This window comes from Anas acuta, chromosome 10 (genome assembly GCF_963932015.1).
Source record: "Anas acuta chromosome 10, bAnaAcu1.1, whole genome shotgun sequence".
NCBI lineage: Eukaryota > Metazoa > Chordata > Aves > Anseriformes > Anatidae > Anas > Anas acuta.
The window spans coordinates 12,178,562-12,203,077 of record NC_088988.1 but is presented as its reverse complement, the minus strand read 5'-3'; the positions used below and the strand labels follow the sequence as shown (position 1 = coordinate 12,203,077).

The window sequence follows — 24,516 nt, the reverse complement described above, 5'->3', positions numbered from 1 at the left end:
TGGCTGGCCTGCCACCAAGATTACCCTTTCTGCCCCTGGCGCAGCCCCGGCTGATCCTTTGCTCTTCCTTTTTCCTGGCAGACCGCAGACATCGGTCTGACGGAGAACTCTGGGGACAGCGGGCTGCGCTTCGAGATCTGGTTCCGAAGACGAAAGTCGAGCGACACCTACATCCTCCAGGCCAGCTCAGCCGAGACCAAGCAGGCTTGGACCAGCGACATTGCCAAGATCCTGTGGCAGCAGGCAGCCCGCAATAAAGGTGTGATTCCTTCCCAGGGCGTCTGTGCCGCAAAAGGTGCGGGAGCCCCCTTCAGCTCGTGCTGTCCTGAGTAGGTTTGCAGCCTATTAGCAGGCAGCTTTGTGTGGCAAGCAGCCGTGTGCCTGCATGCAGCCTCAGGAGCATGTGCTGGGGTTGGCTGGGTGCTGTCCCTTCCCTGCCCCTAGTCTCAGACACCTTGACAGCAGTCCAAGCTGTGTGTGACTGTGGACACCTGCCTGGACGCTGGGAGAAATGGGAGGTGCTAGCACAGGGTTTCCTGCTCTGTGAGAGTGGCCGTGCTTGTGAGCAGCTCGCTGTTCTCCCCACAGCTTCGCTATCGGAGTGGCAGCTTGCCTGGCTCAGGCTGGCCGAGCTTATTCTTCACCCCAGGCTTCCTGCTTGGATCACACTCACAGGCGGCATGGCACTGGGCGCCTGAACCAGAGCAGAGCATGAGGGGCTGGTCTGTGCAGACTGCTCAGGCTGGGGAGCAAGGGGAGAACGGATCTGATGCCAGCAGCTCAGGAGCAGCCTGGCCCTGGGGCAGGGAGGGCCGGGGCAGCCTGGCAGGCGGCTGTTACACCTTGCTCTTCCCTTCAGAAATCCGCATGCAGGAGATGGTGTCCATGGGCGTGGGCAACAAGCCGTTCCTGGACATCAAACCCAGCGAGGCAGCTATCAATGACCGTGCTATCGATTACATCATGAAAGGCAGAGGTAAGTGTCAGCTCGCCCTGCCCCCTTGCTGCAAGCGAGCCGGGCGGGACTTGACGCTCAGGGCTTCGTTGTGTTTTGTGGCAGGTGCCAGGACCAGAGCATCAATCGCAGTGTCTCTGTTCGACCATTCCAACCCGTACAAGAGGACTCAGGCGCAGCTCTCTGCTGGCAGCACCGCTGCTGCGTACGGCCCTTCCTCCTCCTCCCTGCTGGGGCCCCTCAACCTGCACATGTACCTGGACCAGGCTCTGCTGCCAGGCGTCCTGGCCCCCAGGCGCCCCTTTGACGTTGGTGCCTGCATCGAGGAGGATGAGCTGGAGCACGAGACGAGCAGCCAGCCCTCACTGAGTATGTATGAGCCGGCCGTGCTGCAGCACACCCGGGGATGTGACCCACAGCCCAGCCTCTCTCTGTGCCATGGGCTCATCCCCATGGCTTGCTCCCTGCTGTGTGGTCACACCAGGCTCCCTGGAGTCATGGCACACCCTGCCGCATACCCACACTGCCCTTCTACACAAGCTCCATTCCTGCTTTCACAGGAACAGGCTTGGTTCCACATACCAGGGCTGCTGTGGCCTTGGAGGGCAGTGCTTGTGGCTCTGCCTGCCTTGCCCCTCTGGTAGGAGGCGTTAAGTTCCTCGCTTTGGCCAGCTTGGTCCAGTGACCCCTTGGCTTCCCATGTGTGAAGCTCCCTGGCTGGTACAGACAGAGGGACAGGAGCAGCAGCGCGTGTCCTGTGGTGGTGCCTGCAGCATTGCCTGGGATGCTGGGTCTGGGACAGGCAGCTCAGAGTCTGACTGCCCAAGGAGCAGGGCCTCCCTGTGCCCTAGACAGTCCTCAGTGCCTCCTGCTCCATCTCCAGCATCACTGGGTATGCTGCTTTGGGTTATGTTGTTGCCTGTGGCTTTAAAGTGGCCCAGATAGCAGTGTGGCATAGCCATGGGCTTGTGTGACCAGTGCCTCTGCAGAGAGGTGTGTTACCACATGCATGTGGTCGTTTAGGTCAAATTCACAGTCCTCAGAATGATTTCCCTGTCTTCCCCCAGCAACAGAGAGCTCCGAGTCATCGCACTGCATGTCAGGCAGTGGCTCCAGCGGCTCCGACAGTGGCTGTGTCTCCAGCATCCCACAAGAAAGCTTCTGTGAAGACATGGGCTCACCCACCTACATGCCCCTGGGCTCACAACACAGCTCTGCGATGGAGGAGAAACCCCGGTTCGCGAACAGCCAGTACATTTCTGCAGTAAGTGCAAGCAGCCAAAACGCTCTCTTCACTCTGCCTGTCACTACCACTGCCTCCTCGGTTCAAGCCACTGCCTCTCACGCGGGGACTGAAGATGCTGCTTTTGGGCTAGGAGTCGCTGTGGGGAAGTGATGTTTCCTCTCGCAGAGACTCACCTATTTGGGGGCAGGCCAAAGCCCCTGCGTTGCGAGAGCCTCCCCTTCGTGACCGGGATCCCTGAGGAGATGCACTGGAAAGGACACGCGGGGCTGGAGGCTGCATCGGGAGGGGATGCTGTGCACACAGAGGCTTTCGTGCTGCCATGGGCTGGGGTACACGCTTAACCTCCTGGGGATGAGCAGCTGGAGCTCTGCCGCAGATGCTGCTAAGCTCCTTTCTGGGGAGGCTTGGACCTTTCGTGGGGAGCAATGAGATGGGACGGAGGGAAGAACGGGAGCCTGTTGCTCTCAGATGTCATTTGTTTCTCCTCTTACGTTCCTGAGGGTTCTCAGCCACTTCCCTTCCCACTAGCTTGTGTCCTGATGCTGTTGTCCTCTAACCCTGTACTAATGCTGGCTTCTCTCCTCTGCAGAAAGCAGGCCAGGTCACCATAAGTCCCTCGACAATAGTGTGATCCCCTCTGCACACGTATACGGCCTAAGGAAGTGGAGTTGTTGTAAGTAGCCCCTGAAGGGGATTTTCCAGCAGCTCTGAGTGCTGGTCAGGCTTGGCAGTAGCTCTGAGTCAGGAGGACCTCACCCCCATTTCTCTATGAGAAGTCTCCCACACGCATTCCTGACCGGTGTCAGTGGCTCTGATCTGGTTTTAGACAACCAGCTCCCGCAGCCAGCGCCTTAAATAACAGGTCGGATGCCTCTCTGGTTTGGAGGAGGAGAAACAAAACAAGCAAAAATGGTTTTCAGGTAGTAGAGGCTTGTGCACCACCTAGTCCATGTGTCAGTGTTCAGATGAGCTTTGCTCTGAATGCTACCCAGCTGTCTAACCACTAATCTGTTTCTTGTGGCTATTTGCCGAAATCCTGCTGTTTGTTAGTCCCTCTGAGCTGCCCTGGGGAATCCATGGTATTCTCCCCAAGCTGGATTTATTCCGCAGGTTCCTTTGAACCTCCCAAGGAATCTGTACACATCACCAAGCAAAGGAACCTGCTAGGTTATGGTCAGGAAGTCCTGAGGGAGCTGCCAGGTGTTACTTCTGGAGGAAGTATTTCTGGAAGTTGGCCAGAAGGTCCAGAAGATGTGTGAGGAAGCTCGCTGGAGATCTGTCTGAGGAGAGCTGAGCCCTGACAAGCCAGGCAGCCAAGCAGGGTGGCAGGCCCTTGTAAAGGCTTACTATGCTTCACACAAGCCAGGCTCTGTCAGGCTCAGCTTTTGCCTCTTTCCTCACCCAAGGATTCCAGTCCTTAGGACTGGGCTCCCTTTTTTCTGGGAACAAAGGGCTGTGAGTGTGAGACAGACAGGATAGGGGCTCGGGTAGTCAAGGCACAGGCTGATAGATAGCATGAAGGGCCTGGGCTTGTGATCTGCAGGTACCGGAGGTCATACTGAGCTAACCAAACCCAGCAGCCATGGTTCAAATTTGGGATCCTGAGCTCCTTCTTGGGACAGGTCACAGACAGGCCCTTCTGTAAATGGTCACAGCTGCAGGGGCGTTGCTGCCCCACGGCTGCTCTGGCAGCAGCAGGTAGCCTTTGGGTGAGTCCTGAGCCAGAGGCAGCTTTTAGCCTGGGGGAAGTGCCTCGTTCCTCCTGCGAGGCTCTTCTAGTAAAAACGTTCTTTCGCCACCAAAATGCAGCTCTGACAAACCGTGGTTTTGTAGTATTTTGCAAAATCACTGCTGGCCAGGACAGAGGGACCTGCAGATCCTGCCGTGTTATGGGAGTGCAGCCAGTCTAACCCACTGCACGGTGCTGTGTTCCAGGTTTGATTGCCATTTCAAACTCACTGAAGACCCCAGGCCTCTGACCAGCAGAAGGAGACAGTCTTCATCCGTGAAGATACTTTTACACATAATCAGGCTCTTTCAGACAGTCCAAAACCTGACTTCTGGCTGGGGGGAAGTCCCGAGAAGGTTTCTGTCAACTACGCTTAATAGCTTTGGTGTTGGATGGGACCTTGGGCATTCAAAATTTGTTAGCCCTATATTTATGAGTAATAAGTAACATAGCTGTTTGAAAAAAATGTATTATTTTTAAAGCTATGTGCTGTACAGATTTTTTTTTTTTTTGTTACAAGTGACTCTGTTACTGTTTGTTCTCTAAGCTGCACATTTTATAAAGTTTTTGGAAGGGCAAGAAGAGAAACCAAGGTATTTAAGAAAAGTAGTGTAACTTCCTGTTTCAGGGTTATATTGACCTGGAGCTCAAGATTAACGTCCTTCCTTATGTTCTAAATATGTCTATCATAGCAATAATTTATTTTCTTGGCTTAACACTTCTGTTTTAATAAAAGCAATTCCATTGTTACAGTGAATTGTTTCTTCCCACGATTCTCCCAGTGCCTCAGTGCTGAGCTTCTCTCTGTCTTAACCATCTCCCAGCTCTTGCTGACTCTTCGGTCTCCCTGTGCGACTGCCGCGCTAACCATCTGCCAGCTCAGCCGCTGTTCTCATGCGTGACCTCAGGAGTGTTCCTCAGGAGAGGGGCCAGGTCCCCCGGTGGCAGCATGTGGAGACCAAAGCAGAGCAGGGAGCGTAGCAGGTGGGTGAGGAGGACACAGCTCCCCTATTCCAAGGTCCTCTCCTCCTGGTTTGTGCCACTCAGCCCCCACAGGCAGATTCCAGCCACACGAGGTGAATGACAAGTTCAGCCTGCAGCGTGCCTTGTCCCAGGGGCCAGGCTGTGCCCCAGGTTTTGGGGTGCTGGGGACTGGCCGCTTGCTTTGCTGCTGACCTAGCCCCTCTCCAGGTCCTTACTCTTGGTCCATTCAGCGTTGCTTGTTTGAGGAGGTTTGGGTGGTGGTGGCATCTGAGACAACAGCTTCTGAGTATCTAGGTTTAGTGCAATGCTCGACCTTAAATGCGTGATGTCTGAAGTAGGACAACGTAACTGCAGGACAGCTGTGTCCTGCGTCCCAAAGGTGCCTGTTAATGCAGAGTAACATCAAAGCTCCCTGCAGGGCTGTGATGCCGTCTTGGTGCTCTTGGAGGAAGGTTGAAGATCAGCGTTTTTTTGAAAGCTGCAGTTACTTACTGCCAAGCTCCTGCTTCCTCCTGGTTTGTGAAGTGCTGTAAATCAGCATCCCTCAGACGTGAGAGAAGCGGTGTCACATTTGGCCTTTATGGAGCAGGAATTTATTCAACTGCAGTTTCACCCGTAGCTGCTGCTGGGGTGGAGAAGCTGCTTGGTCCCCGCAGTGCATTGCTGTAGTCTCAGATGTAAACCCTCATAGCCACGTGAGTTACCCTCCACGTATAAACTATGTTCATTCAAGTCTGGAAATTCCTGTACTGTACATAAAACACTTGTTTAATAAGCCGAATGTTTTTTAAAACTTGTTCTTTTTTTAGACAGCAAATAGAGCACAGTTGACACCTTTGTACAAAATTGTGTGGGAAACAGTTGCACAGGGAAGATTTTAGAAGTTACTATTTTAAAATTAGTAAGTTAATGCAAGATTTTGGGCTGCCAAGACAGTAATAGCTCATGTCACAAGAGGGAAAGAAGTTACTAATGCGACAAAAGGAACATGAAATTTTCTCAATTTCTCAAAAGGTTTTTACGTTGCTGGAAAAAAAAAACTTTAATGTTTACCTGATGCTGTTTTTTCAGGGTTTGATTGATTTGTCTAATAAAGGTTATTTTCTTTATATGAATCTTGTTTGCATGGTATGTTGATTTCAGTGTGGGAACCTGGGCTGCAGAAGAGGAAAGAGGTGTGCCTTGAGAAAAGCAGTTGTCCCCAGGGCATCTAAATGCCCTCTCAAAATGCTGGTGTAAGATTGAAATAACGTTTCCTTACCGAGTTGTTAGATGGATGGAAGTGATGTTTACTTGCTCTAGTTCACAGGGTGAGAACAGCGTCAGCTCTGCTCTGCAGAACTGCAGAGATTTTAGAGCAGGAATAGCAAAGTGCTGTGTCTGCACAAAGTGCTTAAATGGAAACACGAAGTAACTGCTGGAGAACTGAGGTTAATATTTCCCCCACCTCTCCCCCCCCCCCCCAAAAAAAAATAATTAAAAAAATATATAAATAGATAATAACAAAGGTGTTAGCAGAAAGAGTGGGTTCTCTTACTCATTTTCAGTAACTAAAGCCACAGGGCAGGGGCAAGTTTTTACCCAGCTCCTGTCCCAGCATTTTCTAATTCAGGGTGCCAGGGAGTCACCTGAGTGAGAGCTTCTATTCATCCCCAGGCAGGAGTTAGGGGAACAGTGTCACGGAAAACATGCATGGCCATCTAGGCAGACAAAAACACAGCAACAGTAGGTGGTGGTTTTTTTTCTTTTCTTTTTTTTTTCTGGTAAATAAACCTAACTCATGACCAGTAAGTGGTAGCACATAAGATAGCTACTTTGCCCCCTAAAGCTGACAGCTGACAAAGATTCTTAACTAAATGAAGGTACTGTTCAAAAAAAAACAAAAAAGCTCAGATGAGATGTTTATCCCTCTCACACACCACAATGAAAACATTTCAAAAAACTTTATTAAGAGTCTGTAAACTTACATTTCCAAGGCAAAGTATGAGACGGATCTAGCAAGCCCTCTCTCTATCAGTAAATCGAGGCAGCGGCTGTACTTCCACGCAAATGGCAAGGTAAACTGAAAAGGCACAAAAACAAGGTCACCGTTAAATCCCCTGCTGACTGCAGAACAGCAGCATCACTGATTCCTTGCTGCATATTTCTTAACCATCCTAGAAGTCTTCCACCTACTTTTTGTGGACACTCTTAGAAATTAGCGGCACAGTTTTAAACTTTTATTAAGGCTAGACATTACACTAGTCAATTAACGTGCTGGAAAAATCATTTTGCAACACATTATTCCCCGTAATTCATTTGCAAGCAGCTGGGACGAGAGAACCAGCTTAAGCTGAATGCCAACAGTAATAATAATAATAAAAAAGACACCCCCTCAACACACACTCACACGTGCACAAAAACTCTCAGCCCTACAGCATCACCTGGTGGCGAATGCTACTTACTTCCACCCACTGCAGTAGCTCTTCACGAATCTTTCTGTCCCGTTTAAAATGCTCCGTGTTCAGTAAATCAGCGACAAACTCCTTGGGTGTGAGCTGCTGGGTCTAAAACACAGAACGTGACATCGTCATTCCAGCAAGCAGGGGCTCTTGCTTAATAAGGAGAATTAATTATCCTTGTTGAAACTTCTCAGCAGGCAAGCTGCTAAATGCTCCATCTCACTCTGTTGAAGAGCGCAAGTTTTTATGCCCTGCCACCCATCGGTGGCCTGGGGAAGCTGAGAAACAACAACTCAGCCAAATTGCCATGACCTTGTACCTACCCAAAGCCTGTTCACAAGGGTCATGATCTTGGCTGTGATTTCCTTGGGATCCTTCTGCCTTATGGAGTCCAGGATGACATCAGTCAGGAAAAAGTGGCACTTCCTGGCATAGAATATCTCCTCACGCGAGAGAGAAAAGCGAAGAAAAACGATGTCTACAAGAAACAGTTCAAAGAACACAAAAAAGGATGTGGTTACAGCATTCAGCATTTCAGTCATCCAGCCTTTGGCTTCTTTAACGCCTTTCCTGTCCAAGGTTTTAATGCAATAGAAACGGCCAGTTTTCAAACCTGAGCTCAACTTAAGGGTTTGCCCAAACAAAAACTGAATATAGATTTCAGGACATTCACCTTGGGCTTTGTTTCATTTCTTTTCAGCTACATTTAAATGCATGTGTGTTTATACACACACATTATTGGCTTACATACGCACATGTGAGCCACAAGGTGATCACAGGGGCTCACTCTGCCCACCAGAAAGACTCATGCTCACACTCCAAGAAGTCTCAGCTGGAACTGGGCCCCCACAGCACCCCGACCACCTTCCCAGACAGGACACAGCAGTGCTCTCGTGCCTGCCCATCTCCAAAGCCTAAGGTCTAGCCCTTTTCCCAGCAATGCGGGAGACACCTGGGATCAGTACCTGGGATCTGACACAGCACCAGAAAAGGGTCACTGCACTATTCTGCTACAATATTAAAAAAAAAAAAAAAAAAAGTGTGTGTGTATATTATGTATTTTATATGTATAAAATACGTATTTCACATCAATAAACAAGTATGCAATGGACTAGGAAGCTGCCTTTCACTCTTGCATATCCTTGAACAATCTGTAACCACCCAGATAATCAGATAATGAGTTTACTGGTTTTCCTCCTTTTTTTTTTCTCCCCGATTCTTTCCAGTTCTGTAGCTCTCTAACAAATTCAATGCATTAAAGAGCTTCACTGGGAAATATTTAAGACACCTGCAAGGTTAGGCAGCTGCTGTCCTGCTGCTTTGAAGAATTAAGTCTTAGCAGTAGTTAAGCTGCAATAACCCTAGGTACTCAGACAGTCAGAACTGGCAACGAATCACGACAGAGATAATACTAAAAACTCTGCAGCAACATCATTTTTCTTACCTTTTGAACATCCTTTCTTACCTTTGGGTAGTGCTTGAGTGCTTGAATTACCCAGCTGAGTGCCATCCAGCAGAATGCTGTAAACAACACTCTCTTCATTGCATGTATGAAAGCCATCACTGCCTAAAACTGGAGGATGTTCAACTTTAAGAATCAGCCCTACATTTCTGTGATCTTCCAGAAGAACAGGGTTTTGTTTGCTGTCCATTGTTTCTGTGAATGAATACAAGCTGAGTTTTATAGCACAGCCCATGCAGAAGTACTGGGATAAACACATTTGTTCTTTTGTAAGTGTGACCGCAAAATTGTCATCTCGTTTAAGTTATGCGCTTTTTTTTGTCTTCATTCTGTCATGAGGTTTTGCCAGGAAAAGTGAAATGCCAATAGACAGAAAATGGCAACTTTTTCATCAAATAATTTACAATCTGAAGTATAATATTACAGGTTTTCTCTACTCCCCTCTTTCACAGGGAAAATTCAGAAAAAGTAACCATTACACATTGCTTAACAAAACCCAAGCATAATTTAGTCCGGGATTCTTTCAAGGGATATAAAAGAGGTTTTTTTTTTTATAGGAAAAAATAATAATCCAGCTTGCACTGCTATAGTAACAAAAACATCCACAATCATTATTAATACATTCTGCTTTGCCAGCAATTCTGTGAAAACTCACAATGTTGCCCACTGTGGAAGTGGTACAGGGTAAATCACATCCTTTTTAGGGTGACGGGAGAAGTCTTGGACTGGGACTTTCCACTGAGGTTTCCTGAGCTTGCATTTAGTATCTTGGCTATCAAACATTTTTAACTCCTACACACGGCTGTGGAAACTTCTGGGTTTAACATAAACTCAGCCTTTGTGCTAAATTACAGGTTTCTGTAACTTGGTCTGTGCCCAGTGATCTCACTGGTTATAGTGGACTTTATTCAGCTCAATTCACACTAGTAGTATGGATCTGTTGTTAGACCCTACATCTGAAACCCTTGTAAAACATTTAAGGTTTCTTTTTTTTTCAGGCTCTGGTGACTGAACCATTGCTATCTTTGTACACTGCCAGCAACTCCAATAAAAGCACTAATAAAATACCACATATACCTAAAAAAAGATTCTGTTAGCAAAACCTGTCTGAATGGCAAAGACAATTTAAAAGGCTGTTCAAAATATTCTCAGGATCTGAGGATGTCCTCAGGAGAGGACTGAAGGACACAAAGTCTCCTTTTTCACTGTAGTCCCAATATCAAACTAGGATCCCGATTTTTGTGCCATTACCAACCATTAATAAACTCCAAATGTCTCAGAAATGCAGATGGATAACTTCTGCACATCAAAACAGCTTCACTGCTCTTTGCACAGCTATAAAGGCAGAGTAACAAGGAGACAGTTAAAGTACAATTCATTAACACTAGGGGATCAAAAAGCTGCTCCACCTTTCTGGCAAACACGCTTTTAGTATCAAACTCTGCATAGATAAGTGATAAAAAAAAATCCACCAGTCATAACCAGGCCCTTGCTTAGCAGCTGGCAATCAACTTACTGCCTTTTATAGGGATGAGTTTCATCTGCAAGTTCTCGTCTCTTACTTCACTGGGTAAACTTCCTACAAGCAGGAGAACAAGAAAAAGGCTGAGACCATCACTCTGAAGTTCAGCAGCACGATCAAAGTATCTTATTTATATACAAGTGATTCAGTTAATTACTCCCCTCATTTTTGAAAACAATCCCAAAGTAATCATTTACCTTCTGCTTGCTCCCTGTTTATGTTCTCTGTATTTTTTCCTATTGTGGGAGTAGTTTTTATGGTGCTGAATTTATATGTTCCAGCACTTGGAGTAACTGGCAGACTCTGTTTGAGCACGTATTGGTCCAGCTGCTTTCCTTCAGCCCCGGCTTCACATTGGGTAATGGGACTGTTTTCTGGAGTTGGAAAGCTTATTTTCCCAGGAGAACAAGCAATAGAAGCTTTGACACCTCTGTCGTTTTCAGGAGTGTTGTACTGAGATACGCTGCCTGTGATGCAACCATCGGATATTTTTACGTGCTGAGAATCACATCTCTTGGAGTTCACCATGTCCCATTCCTTTACCAGGGAAAGTAATTTCTGGATGTGAGTTGCTGAGTCTTTATTTTCTTCTGTCTTTGTTAAACTGCTTATTTCTCTCTTCCTTGGAGGGCTTGCCGAAAGTAAGCTGGAGTTCACCATACTGTGTGAGGATTCTTCGTCTTCTCCAAGTGTATTCTTTCGCTTTGTCCCCCTAGCCCGCGATACCATTTTGGAACACTTTGCCTTCTCCCCATTGGTATCTTGCTTTCCCGTCAGATCTCTTATATTACTCCATGTATTAATGCAGTGTTTACTGGAATCCACAGCTGCATACGGATACACCTAAAATACAATGAAGTGTTGTTATTTTTAATTTAGAAATAATTTCTAAATTCTAATTCTAGTTAGAATTTCTAATTCCTTGGAAGGAAGTGTAAGTCTTGCCTTTCCTAATAACTGATATGGTTTTTTTTTCATTCTACTACAAGCATTTAATTTAAGGACTGAGTTCTTAATCTCTGGAAAATATTTTCTCACTTCTATGCTGGATGCAGTGCCTTAAGACTGTCCAAACACTGCCCTGACAATTCAACACCAATGCTATGCTGTCCTGCATCACTTAATGAGATGCTGGCCCTGCTTGTGTGCCTTGGCCACTTCAGTTTCTTCAAGTTCTGCTGAATTCAATGATTGGAACTGTTTCTGCTACTGCTACAACTGAGATAAATGCAGTTATGTGAACAAAGAGCAGCACATTCTACACAAGATGATTTAGCAAATTAAAGATGTTCAACTGCTCTACCACCTGAACAGCAGTGTTAATTAAGCTGCAGGGTGGAGCAGCTTGGTGTCGGTGTGTAAATGCTGCACAGGCAGCACCTGCTTTCACCTTTCCTTAGCAGACTGAGGGCAACTTTCAGCTGCTGTTGTCCAGCTAAGAACTAAAAGTAGGCAAAGATTTGAGTGGGAAACACTTCAACCCGTTCCACTGACTTCACAGACAAGAAAGTTTCTGCAGGATGCTGTCCTGCCTGAGTGCACTGCTTCAGCTTGCAGCTCCCACCCGAGGCTGCTGGTCCTATAGGAACCACACATCCATGACAGAATCACGCCAGGGAATGCCAGCTCATTTAGCATTTCATGCCTGACTCACGTAGGTCAAGGATCCTGCTAACTCCAGGGCTGCAGTGATCTCTTCCTGCATTTCTTTACTACCTTAAAGCACTTAGGAGGAAGCAGGAGATTTGTTTCTACATCCTCTTTGGTCAGAGGTCTGAACCTGTGACCCAGCCACAGTTTGCAAGCCACACTGAAGTCTGGGTGAAAACATTTCCTACCCTTGGTGGTAGGGACTCACTAAGTAACCAGGACAGCAAATCACAACACCAAAAAGAATCTAAAAGAGCGTAGCCTTGTGGTGCTTAGACCAAGCTAACACAGACAAGAGGTTGTTGTCCTTATGCTTTGGACTATCTGATTTAGAGAGTACAGTCACTGGATAAAAAGAAATAGAAGTGTAGCACCCAGAACACCGCTAAAGCACCCTGACTTGAAGTCAGTAAGTGTGGATGTCCATTTAAATTCTCTTTTTACAGAAGAAGCTGTTTTGTGTTTTTGTAATATGCAAGCAGAATGCCTAATGCTGTTCTCCACTCTCCCTTGATGCTCAAAACCTTTCTTTTTTAAGTAGTGAAGAATTTAAATTTGTCACCTTTCTAGTTCAAGTTGCATTTAAAAAGGCTTTATGGCAACATATTCTGAAAAACAAGCCTTACCTCTTCTGGGTCTTTGCTGAACTCATGTTCCTTATTCCAAGACTCAGTATCTAATCTTCTACATGGAAAAGAACCTTCATTGTGCAATTCCTTGCTTTGGATCCACAACCTAGATAATGAATATTTACAATTATTATAGAACTTTTTTCCAGGGGCAACACCCACTCGCCTACAAAAGGAGCTGCTAGGGCTTCCACTCATCAGGAGATCTGTATATCCCCCATTCATTTTTATTATGAATTATTTTCAAACTTCTGGGGAATTAAAGGAATTCACAATTATCACTACTGCGTAATACAAAGGCAACCCAGGACCAGGAGACTTCATTGCTCACCTGTGCTGAGAAGTTCTGAAATGCAATGCTGCAGAAACACAGTAGATATATATTTTTTTCTCTTCTGTTTCAGCATCCACAAAGCTTTGACCAGTGGATTTATGTAAGCCTTACTTATCAACCCAGGCCATGTTTATATGACACCAGACTTGGGGTTTGTCTCTCTCTCTCTTTTTTTTTTTTTTGTGAAGATGTTTTGTACACTTTGGGGAGCGAGCTATTCAGATTCAGGACAATCACTTACATTCATGGAATCAAAACCAGATTAAAAAACTGCTTAAAAAACTGAGCTCCTGACAGTGACTGCCTGAGTTGCACGTCTGTCTTTGAAAAGGTGAAACACCTCTGGAAGCACAGAGTAGCTGACTCTCTCTGCCTACAGACACAGATTTGAGAAGATTGCCTATCGAGCTGACTGATACTCTAGCAATGAAGTCTATGGACCAATCTGGCTCCTGAAAGAGCACAGAAGAAAAGAAACTACTAGCAAATGGGTTTGCAGATTTACAATTTGCAGATTTCTCCACAACATGGTTGGAGAAAATCCTCCAGTAGGTCTCCAGAAAGCAGCTGAGGCTTGACAAAGCCAGGGCTGAGCCCTGAGCTGACTGATGACTCTTCTGTTACTGTTCCTGTATCCAAATAACTCATCGGGAAAAAATATGGCCTAAAAGGAAATACAATTGCTCATCCTCCACTGGCTATATTTCAAAAGGAAATGACAAAGTTGTGTTCCTTTCATGGAAGGACAAATACTTTTAGGTCTGATGAAAGGGCATTATACTACAGAAAAGAAAAAGAAAGAAGAAAATGTTTATCTACCTGTACGCATCACAGTGATAAAGTGCTTCTAAAAGAGAAGGGATCTGGTACTCCTCTGCTTCTTGACAAAATAGAGGCCATTCTCTGTAAGTTGTAAATTAACTTAACTGTAAAATCACTAGAATTCAAGCTTAACGGATTATTTTACCCAGTTATATATATATTCTGGAAGCTTAGACACTCAGTGCACAAACTAAAATGCACTCACATAAGTGATTTTTCTTTTAACGTATGGACAAATAGCCTTTTAATCATTTTAAATATCAAAAAGCACCCAAACCAAGGTGTTTTTTTGTTTGTTTGTTTTGTTTTTTGTTAGTGTTTTTGTTAAATGTTTCAGACCAAACATCCAAGCAACAAAGAAAAAAATCCAGTGCTATTGAAAGTCATAGAAATTTTATCATTAACTACCATTGACTTCTACGGAATCTGAATTTTATATCAGCAATCCGAATTTAGAGGGCTCTTTTAAAAAGGTGCAACCAAAATAAATAAGCTCCTAAACCAGATTCATTCAGCAGTATCTCTCTGTTTTTTTGTCAGGCTTGTTATCTTCAAAACTTTTTCAAGCTATTGACCCCTTACTAGCTAAGCAGGTCTGTCCCCTCTTTTTTTTTTTTCCCCCCCTTTTTGTTTCTGTAATTAACCATGGGTATGGATGACAGAAACCTGATTTTGAGAAGCAGGAGTCCTGCTCTGCTCTGTGATGCTCATGACGCTTTCTCGTGTTGAAAATTCACCCTGGCATTTTCCTTAGAGAATCCCATAATGAGGGTTCACAGGTTTGAAGGCTTCTAGGAAATCTAGCATTCCTGAAATACTCTTAGCCCTAGAACATGCTACTAAGCTGTTAGCATTGCTCTTGGTCTAACCCAATTTAGTGTCTCTCCAGCCATTCCCAGGCATGGTTTGGCCAATTGGATGTTCCTGGGACTGTTCGCACTGGACAGGAGTGAAGCCACCAGCTCGGGGAGGTTAAGGCATGTCACCAGCAGAAATGCAGCTGGCCTCAGTGACCAGAAACATTCCCAGATATATTTAGTTTGCTTGTATAGATATAACTGTAATGTTTGACATCTGACTTCCTGTGCCTTTGATGTTAGTCATGAAGGCAAACAGTGATTAATATTCCAAAGAAGACATAGTGTAGCAATTCTGTTGTCTTTGGAGGAAAGAATGAAAATGTATACTCTTCATGGCAACAGCTAAGTGTGCTAAAAATGACCACATCAGCTGGTGAGATAAAAAAACATGATCAGTACAGAAAAGAGTCTGCCTACTAGGATCAATCCAGCAAACAAGGGCTTTAAGGACTGCAGAGACCAAAGGATGTGATGCCACACAGACTTTCATCACTAAAGGCAAAAATCGCAATGCAGGTAGCAGCAGCAGAAGCATCAGTCCCAGAGAAATTGCTACAAGAAGCCAAAAGGTCAGGGCTGGGCAAGTGAAGCATGCTGTAGAATCATAGAATATCCTGAGTTGGAAGGGACCCTTAAGGATCATCAAGTCCAACTAAAGGCTGTAGGAACAGCCTTAGTAGGCAGGGGGTTTAAGCCATCACAATGTCTGATGTTTAACAAAGTTTAGAATCTTAACAGATGGGAAGAGGGAGGCGATCACAGGAGCCCTGTGATCCTGCACTCATGCCACTACCTTTTTAGAAGAGATTTTCCAGCATTAGAACAGAGATACCAGTAGAGGGAGCAGATGCAGTATTTTTCAGCTGAACTAAACTAGATTTAGCTGTCCCTGCTGTAAATAAAACACAGAAATCTGAAGATGGATGCAATGATAATGGTTTTGTTTTGTTTTGTTTTTGGTTAAATGCTTGCACACAGTACACAAATCTTTGATGTACCCTGCAGTACAAGTATCTAGTGTACCAATCATTAAAATAAAGGTATACTTATCTCACCAAAATCTCTAAATCCCAACAATTCATGTTTAGATAGAATGGTTTAGGACTAAAATCAAAATTCTTAATTCCTTTGGACAGTTATTTCTATGAAAATCAGAAAACAGTTGTCCATGCTTATTTCCCTTATAATTATCTAATATAAAAGAAACATGCAAATTCGCCCTACTTACTTAAATTCTGTTGGCAAAAATAATTTCCCAAGTCTTAGAAAGTTGAGAACGTGCCGAAACATTTGTCCATCTCCATGGATTAGAAGACTTTGACCATAGGTGATCCAGCAGACTTTTTTGTCATTTGACAGCAGCTCTGGGTACTACAGAAACAAAAATACATTAAGACCGTTGAAACAACATTTTCTCAGACTAAGAAGATGTCTCTTCTTGTTATGAAAGCAATTCTTCAACTTACATAATACTAAATGTAGGAAAGTAATTCTAGGTCATCGCATTAATTTTGTTATCAAGAGGGGCGACTGTACTATAATAAGTGGAATCTGTTCCAGACTAAGCACATTAATCCTGCTATGCGTATAGTACCATCTTCTTCTTAAGTATTTGTAGCTTCACAAATTCTGTGTAAAAAGTTGTATAGAAAGTTTGAAAGGGGAAAAAATTATTTATTACAAAGTACTAGAGTCATTGTCTGGAGTATGCTAGGCTATGCACCAGACTATCCAAAGCTGTGCAGAAAGTCTACCTCCTAATGAACAACCTGAAGCCCGTGTTGGTTTTCAGATGTAGAAACAAATATCACATGGCCCTTAGAAACTACACATAGACTAAATTCAAGCTGGCTACATATGCCACAGCTTTTATTGTAAAGGACTGTGGGGCTCTTCTGGTAAAGGATTGGGGCTGTCTTCTGCTTGGCACCAGTGATGGGATATCAGCTGTACAACAGATGAGCTCTGAAGAGCCCACAAGGCAATGCAAAAAAGTGCCTCTCTTCAAGCATGCTCTTTACTTCATATTAACATGCACGTTAGGATGTAGAAGGAGCCCTGGAATCCAACCTGCACCTGAAACTGTAAACCTGCCCAGTGGTAGTGGACACAATGAAGCTGAAACACACACACACAGTTTTGAAGTATCTAAAATAGCATGAAGGGATGTGGCATGAAAATGCAGTACGGCAACTGAAAGCACAAAACACAGAGGAGGAGGAGGACGGGGCAGCCAAGGTCCTATAGCTGTGCCCATACAGCCCAGGAAAGACTCCTGGAGGAAGCCCTCCCCAGAGCCACATCTGGGTTGAATTTCAGAAGAAACCAGATGGTGCACTCCTATGAGCTCCAATAAATGCAGCAAAGCATGTCAAGTATTTGCACCTGATTATCAATATGTTCTTAACTCCATGCTAATTCAAAGCAATTTCCTATGAGATTTTATTTAACTCACTAAACTTCAGTTCAGTGGGTTTAAGTTCATGCATAAAGTTAAGCAATACAGTCAAGGCTCTGCTATTTTTCACTTTGTTCTTGAAGATTTCCTGTGCAAGTTATAGAGGGAAGGAAAAATCCTTTTTGGATATCTTTTCTCAGTAAAAGAATTAAACCAGTTCCATCAAGCCTACTTATCTTAATGGCCCAACTACTTATATTACTAGCCCAGAAAGCACTTTCTTAGGAAGTCAAGATTTATTTCCCTTAGGTACTTGAACATATTCCACTTAACATAACACCTGGGGCAAAACCATTCTAATAATTCTTACTATTAGAAATTTAGATTATGCTCTGTAGGATTACAGAATCTGCCTCAGGAAGGGTCATGCTAAGCCAACAAAAGACAATTAATTATCCATACCTTCAGTAGTGTCTGTAAGTAAGTTTCATACCAGTTACTTCCTACATAAACTTTCACAATCTGATGCAGTGAGCATGCTGACACTTCTGCCGTCCAGTCTGCATCTAGAGATGGAGTAACAAATGGAAAGGTGACAACTAAAATAACTGTCAGCAGTAACTTTAGATCTATAACAAAATAATTAAAAAAATAATGGATTTTGCATCAAAACAATGTAAAAAGCAAGAATTATCTGAAATAGTAAAGTAATAGAGCACACTCTGAACACAGAGCTGGAACTCTCGTGTTTCTTTGCTCATACACAACCACAAGGACAGGTGAGGTTGTAATGTCAGAATAGTGGACAATTTGGTCCATCCACGCTGCAACCAAACCACCTCTCATCTATACATTAGCATAGTCTCAATAACTCCACAGTTTTATCACCTAAGGTAGGTGAGCCTAAGTACACTCTTACATTGTCATGGAAAGTAATGAATTATTTCCAGATTACTGGGAACAAATGAAAAAAAATGAAAGGTCTTTGAAAGTGAAAACTCAGCTTGTCAGCAAGTGTAAAGCTAGTGGAAAGCCAGGGCAAGCTGGAATACCAGAGCCTTGCCCATCTTGGCAAGGAGCCTCACTCCTTATTTTCTTTGAAGATGATGTTATCATGGCAGGTGCAAACCTCAAACAGCTTGTATATGCAGAGGGCAGATATAACCCAACAGCTTTGGATACATTTCAGTTTGGGATCAGACCACATCCCACCTTAGTGTGGAAACAAAGATGTGGGAAAGCTCCTGTTGAAATCCTTACCAATATAGTTCATCTTATTGTTTTAGTTAGTAATTCCCGTGACTCTCTGCTTTAGGAAAAATCAAAATCTTTGCATTCAAATGGAATAGTTAAAAACAGATGAATAATAATAATAAAAAACTTTGAAAAGGGCTCCAACATGGAGAATTTTATTTCTTACAAGAGCCCAGGCCTTTACAGAAGATATAAGTAAGCCACACTCTTCAAGGAATGATATATGGGGCTATAGGTAATGACATAAATAGATTCTAGGGTTCTCTAAACAATGAACAAACTAGAACATGCTTGTCTTGTACAGCTACTGCAGTGGGACTTCTGCATGGAAGGGCAGGGAGGAATGTCAAACATCAGCCCTGTCACCTTGGTCTGGTGAAAATTGCTGATGGCTCAAAACTGGCAGGACAAACAACCCCTACAGGAAAACAGAGGGCCCTGACAGTGGAGTAAGCTGGAAGTAAGGTCACTGCTACCACATAAGTCAAACTTCCAAATAAACCACAGCAAGTACATTTAGAATCCTACAAGCTGAAGTTTGAGCCAGGAGGAAAGGATTATTGACTGATTAATTGCATCCAGGCAATAATCCTCAGTCTGCTCTAAAACAAAAGACTTTAAGACTTTGTGAAAAAAATCTTGACTTACTGTAATCTCTGCTCCCTGATGGCATCTGTTGCTTCAGATAGCATTTTAAAGCATCTTTCATTGGCTCATATGTGCTGTCCATTTTGTCCAAATAAGCACAGAGCTCTTGGATTTCAGAAATATTTTCAGTGAGAGGAAGTTGGCAAGTTCCCAACCAATTTCTATCCAAAAGAAGTAGAAATCACATTTTCTTTTTATTTTTATATTTCTACTACTTATTTTTATTGAGTAAAAGTCAGTAAATACAAATTTTCCTAAATGTTTTTTACACCTACTGATCTTGTAACTTTTTTTTTTCATGAATTGAGAGCCCTGAACAATCCATAGTAGATCTGGAGCCATCAAATAATGATCTGATATGGCTTTGATTAAAGGTTTTAATATGTTATTTCTCCTACACTGCATCATTAACCAGTGACAACAGCAAGTGCACACAAATGCTAGGGGCAGAGATGAGCTGATTATGTGTTTTATCTTCCTGTCACCTTTCTGTGAGCCTTTAGATTTTAGGGGTAGTGTGTGTTTGTGCTACATTGTCTAAGCAAGAGTGCTACCAGCATGGAGATTTCAAATGTAGTATCCAGACATCTACATTCTTTGTTGGAATGGGCAAAGTGGTACAACTTTTCTGTGACTTTCAAAAAAAAAAAAAAAAAAAAATCAAAAAACAAACAAACAAAAAACAAACAAACAAACAAAAACCCTGTACCCATAGCCATTGAGGTGCTTTTGAAAATTCCCTACAAGGAATAGTATGTGTTAAGAACGTGTTATCACTTAAAAATAACTAATAATATTAAGTTTTAGGGATGTTATCGCCTGAAAATAAATGATGATAATAAAAAAATCCCCGTATCACTTTGAAATTTGAGGCTTATCAGCCTGCAATATAACAGAAGGACATGATTGCTCCTGTAATTGCAGTTATGTGCGAGCTGAGTTAATGATCACTGTGATTTCCAAAGGTCGGACTCATGGGAAGAGCACCCGGTTTTGGCTCCAAAGATGCTCAGCGCTCCCCCAGCGCCGGGGCGACCCCCGGGGGGCTGCCTGCCGCCTACCTGGCGTGCTGGAAGAGGCTGCCGGTGCCGCAGATGTGGAGCCGCCGCCTGTCGCCGCTCATGCGGAGCTGTCCGAGGACTGAGTCGGGATATCGCGACAGCAGCCCCAGCGCCAGGCAGAAGAGGGGCACCCGCCGCCCCACCGCGCCCCGCCGCCTTCCAGCACCTCTCCCCGCCGCGCCGCTGCCTGCCAAACAAGGAGATGCACGAGGGGTGTCAGGTCCCAATCAGGCACTGATTGATAATTGCAACCCTATTTCCCACCCTTCCTAAGGCGACTTCACTGGATTTTCTTCCATGTATGTGGTGGATTTAAGGTTATCGTTGTGAAATGGGATGTTTGGAACAGGAATGGTGGCAATAGGTCCAACAGCAAGCCACCACAGAAGCACAGAATTTAGCCTGGAAGGAGATCCTTCCTCCTGGGTGCACCTCTACGGTGCCCAGGGACACATCAGAATATCTTCTGAGATCTCCAAGGAAGGAGACTCCAAAGCCCCTGAGCAGCCTGTTCCAATGTGCATCATGTTACCTCTATGGATAATGTGCTATAGTACCTCTATAGATCCTCAAAGCATCTATAAGTTCAGGAATTCCCAGAAGTAAAACTTCTTCCTCCAAGACATCGATGTTGGAGAAGTCATCGGGCAACAAGAGCTTCTCTGAGCGGAGAAAGTTAACTTGAAAATAAAAATAAAATATTGGAAGTGTGTTGGTGTCCGCTGTCCAGTGCTCAGATCTAGCAAAAACAGTTTCTTGCAACTTCCCTTGGTGTTACTATTCACACTTAGACATACATGCAGCAGAAAATAAATCTGCACCAGGAAATACTGCCTTTGAAACAAAATCCTGAAAACTAGGTTTGTGCTGGAGGAGACCTGATACAGCATAAATGACAGGGAAGCACAGAATCAGGCTCGCTTTGTTTATCAGAGCAGCCTAAGAAATTCCTGTAAGAGGTTTCCTGTTTGTTTGGCTGATTCTTTTCCCTGGGCACAGCCCCCTCCCAATGTGTACTTAAACGTGTTTTCCCATATGCTAACATCAGAATTTATCCATAGGACTAGCAGAGCAAAGCTCCAGCAATTTCTTTTCTCATCTTGACTGAGCCCTCTGAGGATGAAATACTTTTCTGATGGAGGATTTATGTGGTTCTTTCATACTTCTGAGATGCACTTGTCTTTTTTTGAAAGTGGAGTACTATTTCATGAACAAATGACTTTTTTTTTTTTGCTAGCAAAAAAGATACAAGAGTGGGTGAACATTTAGAGTCACTACGTTAAGTTTTATCTTTCTTAATTACCGGTTGTAAACAGCAGTTCTGGTCCTTGATGCCATTAATACATTTCAGTTCAGAAAACCATTGGATTAGTAAAGACAAATAAGTAGGACCATAAGTAGGTAGTTTTAGGTACATGTACTCTGGAAGCCACTTGGTAGATGCTTTGCTTGTTAGTTGTAAACAGAGCAGTAAAACTAAACCAAAAAGAAAAAAAAAAAAAAGAAGAAAAAAAAGAAGAAAAAATAAAATATTCTGATTTTTAAAGAAGTATTATTGAAGATGGATAGAAATAGTTTAATTAAAATGATTTAGACATGTCATAATAATAATTTAAAAAAGAATAGTTACCTATGAAACGGAACTCACTGCATCCACATTCAATCAGGACTGCATTCTCAAGCAGCCACAGCAAATTGTCATCATTAACTAGCACAGGATATTTTCTCACTAAATCTAGTGGCAAAAAACAGTAATTCACTTCTTCTTCTGTATCAAGTAAAGGTGTATCCACTAGCCCTAGGGGAGCACTTTCATGTAAACCTAGGCAAAGAAAGTTGCAGAAAAATCAATAGATAAATAAAGAAAAATGGAATTCAAATGACCTGGCTCTAGTACAGCAAAGTTAATAAAAGTGCATTAACTTTGTGCAACACTTAACATTCCCCCCAAAATAGTGTTATAGCTACGTGCTAGCCCAGCACAAGTCAATAAAATATTTGTGTGGTGTTTCTTATTTGTTTAAATAATGATGAATACAGAAGAAAAGATGACAAGAAAACCTTTTCAAAACTCTAAAATGTTCCTGGCTTGCAACAAACTAACAGTTTATGGACAATCCTAAGGATGCAAAAGAATTATCAAGCCCCAAATATGAAATTTCCTGCACAAAGCGTGAGAAAGAGCCATTGAAGATGAAAACACCCTATCAAGAGTGATATGATCAAGATGTGATCAAACATCTGGAAAATGATGCACAAAAATAGGGCAAGAAATTTAAATCCTTCTAGTGTTTCTGTAACCAAAAATTCTGAACTGGTCCAAATGCAAGCACACATCTACAACTAGAGGTAACCCTGCCAAGGCATCTGAGTGATAAAAGCACTCGCTGCACTTGACAGAACCCTGGAAAAGGGTCTGGAACACTTACCTGTGAATGCTTTTATTTTGGGAGAAACCTCTGAGGGCTTGCTGGTACTTTTTCGCGTTCTCCAGTAACTCGGAGATGTTCTTTGAGCTACTGGTATATCGGCAGGTCGGACACATAAATCATGTTTCTCCTCCTTCGAATTATCTAAGATCTGTTAAAATACATACATTTTTTTCTGTTTAGTATTTCAACTCAAATAATTAACCAAAAAAAAAAAAAAGTAGACATGGGAAAGAACTTAATCCATGCTGCCATGCCATAGTTGACATCCATATGTCATGGAATATGGTACATGGACAAGAATAAGCATACATTTGATTCCTGATTTTTAGATACCTAAAAGTACCTGGAATGAATGTGTGAGGAATATTGCATGTGTAATATAAATAATTTTTATATTCAAAAAAAGCCAATTCTTTTTGCAGCATTTGAGTTCTGATGGTATTTCTTTGTATTCTGGCTCTGGAATTCAAGACAGAACATTACATGTGTAAAGGTACACAACAGAAAAAGCCAAAAACACAACAGTGAACTCTTTTTAAATAACATCTTTACCATAAGCTGAAGGAATGCAATGATTCTAAGAGGGGGTTGATGTTTGGCTCAATTATAGTAATTGTTAACAGTCTATTTTCCTAATCTTTTATGGAATGATAAATTATTTTAAACCTGGAACAAATGGTTACACATACTTTTGTAGGCTATTAAATACGAAGTAAATTTAGAGCTACAGTTACGATTACTAAAGCACAGATGTAATATACCTTCATGAAATTAATAAGGTTGCACTGACAATCACTTAAAAGCCAGAAACTTCAAGAATTCTAGTTCAGTGAAGTGTGTTCCTGGCCATACCACAGTAGCTCCATGTTAAATATGTGATTGTGTACTGTTTGTTAACACAACAGACTACTGAGGTTTGGTGGTCTTCCTCTCCCAACCTATTTGGAGATGTTACATCTTTAAATACGGTCCTAAAAAAAAAAATAAAAAAAAAAATCCAAAAATGTTAATGTTAAACCCAAAATGCTAACATTTTGGGCTAAAAATGTTAAACATTATAGTATTTTTGAGAGAACTTGATAAATAGTACAAAAAAAAAAAAAAAAAGGAAAAAAAATAAAAGAAATTCAGAGTTTAAACTTAGAGGAAATGCAAATACTAACACATGAAAATGCACAGTTCATCCATGCAGGAAGTATGGACTCAGCCTTCACTGATACAATTCAAAATCACAATTCAATTTCAATACATAATTCTTGTAGATAAGCAGTAAATTAAATATTAAAGGTCTCCATTTAATATGTCTATTTATGCAACTACAGAATAGGAGGAGAGGAAGAAGTATTATTTCCCTGTTTGAACAATGAATTCAGTGACGTCCTACTGGGATGAATTTCTTTTCTGGCAAACTGAACCTTTTCAGGGAACAACAGAATGGGTGGTAATCCCACTTATTTTTTATTTTATTTTTTTCAGATTAGAGGGTTCGTATTCAACAAGACTGGTCAATATAATTGTTATAAAATGCTGAGCATAGCTGTCGGTGGATAAAAGCCTCTGCTTGCTTTAATTTTAGCAAATAAACAAGTAATAACAGTTGAATGAGCCCTGACAGAAAGGTCAAGCATCAAATGTGGAACATTGTCCATATTCACTGTCCATGACAGACAAATTGAATGCCAAAACTACTTGTTTGGATAACTACTGCAAACATTGTTAAAATCATACATGTAAAGTATCATTGACATCCTTTTACAGTGAGTATTATCAAAGAATAACAAATATATATATATATATATATAGAGAGAGAGAGAGAAAGAAGAACTACATAGAATTCCCCACTTTACCTGTACTAGAGGTGTCAGCTGAAAAATTAATGCTTGCTCATATAATAAATTAAATTCATCACAGCTGAAAAAAGATACTTTTGAAGTCTGCATGTAATAGTGAAGGTGCCTAAATATAAAACCATCGTGGTCAATAAATAATCTTAGATTTTCAGACTGGTCTTGTACAGCAGCTGCTTTCCATAATGGAGATTCAGGAAATTGAGCGACTTTACTTTTGGGAATTGAGAAATACCAGCCAC

The 24,516-nt window shown here is 42.8% G+C and overlaps 2 protein-coding genes across 12 annotated transcripts in view; one reads left to right on the top strand and one right to left on the bottom strand.

Moving 5' to 3' along the window:
• Positions 1–6,029, top strand: part of PLEKHG4 (pleckstrin homology and RhoGEF domain containing G4) — an 82,954-nt gene extending 76,925 nt beyond the window's left edge. For 4 of the 8 annotated variants that reach the window (XM_068693698.1, XM_068693697.1, XM_068693700.1 and 1 more), the window contains 4 exons: positions 82–295; positions 860–976; positions 1,061–1,324; positions 2,023–6,029. In XM_068693698.1, the coding sequence (XP_068549799.1) occupies positions 82–295; positions 860–976; positions 1,061–1,324; positions 2,023–2,351 (924 nt within the window). In that variant the 3' untranslated portion in view covers positions 2,352–6,029. The remainder of the gene's footprint in view (positions 1–81; positions 296–859; positions 977–1,060; positions 1,325–2,022) is intronic. The other 4 variants (XM_068693702.1, XR_011100034.1, XM_068693703.1 and 1 more) reach the window with 4 other exon arrangements.
• Positions 5,945–24,479, bottom strand: KCTD19 (potassium channel tetramerization domain containing 19). 4 transcript variants are annotated; one of them, XR_011100035.1, is made up of 18 exons: positions 24,275–24,479; positions 22,425–22,575; positions 21,626–21,817; positions 20,553–20,675; positions 19,996–20,182; positions 18,935–19,095; positions 17,495–17,598; positions 15,863–16,005; positions 13,772–13,855; positions 12,616–12,724; positions 10,537–11,182; positions 10,334–10,396; positions 8,821–9,012; positions 7,679–7,833; positions 7,359–7,460; positions 6,882–6,976; positions 6,176–6,306; positions 5,945–6,071 (listed from the first exon to the last, which is right to left on the bottom strand). XR_011100035.1 is itself a non-coding variant. In XM_068693707.1 (17 exons), the coding sequence occupies exons 1-17, from the start codon at positions 24,365–24,367 to the stop codon at positions 6,578–6,580; spliced, it is 2,637 nt and encodes an 878-aa protein (XP_068549808.1). In that variant the 5' UTR covers positions 24,368–24,479; the 3' UTR covers positions 6,423–6,577. The 4 variants fall into 4 exon arrangements, 1 of the variants encoding a protein (XP_068549808.1); XR_011100036.1 differs by having other exon boundaries at positions 5,982–6,095; XR_011100037.1 differs by lacking the exon at positions 13,772–13,855.
• Positions 24,480–24,516: the final 37 nt, after the last annotated feature.

Coding starts and splice junctions, on each gene's coding strand:
- KCTD19 (XM_068693707.1), bottom strand. CDS start 24,367: ATGCAGACTTCAAAAGTATCTTTTTTCAGCTGTGATGAATTTAATTTA. Junction 19,096..19,995: donor AGCCTCTTCCAGCACGCCAG/GTAGGCGGCAGG, acceptor TCTTTTGGATAG/AAATTGGTTGGGAACTTGCC. Junction 11,183..12,615: donor TCAGCAAAGACCCAGAAGAG/GTAAGGCTTGTT, acceptor ATTGTATTTTAG/GTGTATCCGTATGCAGCTGT.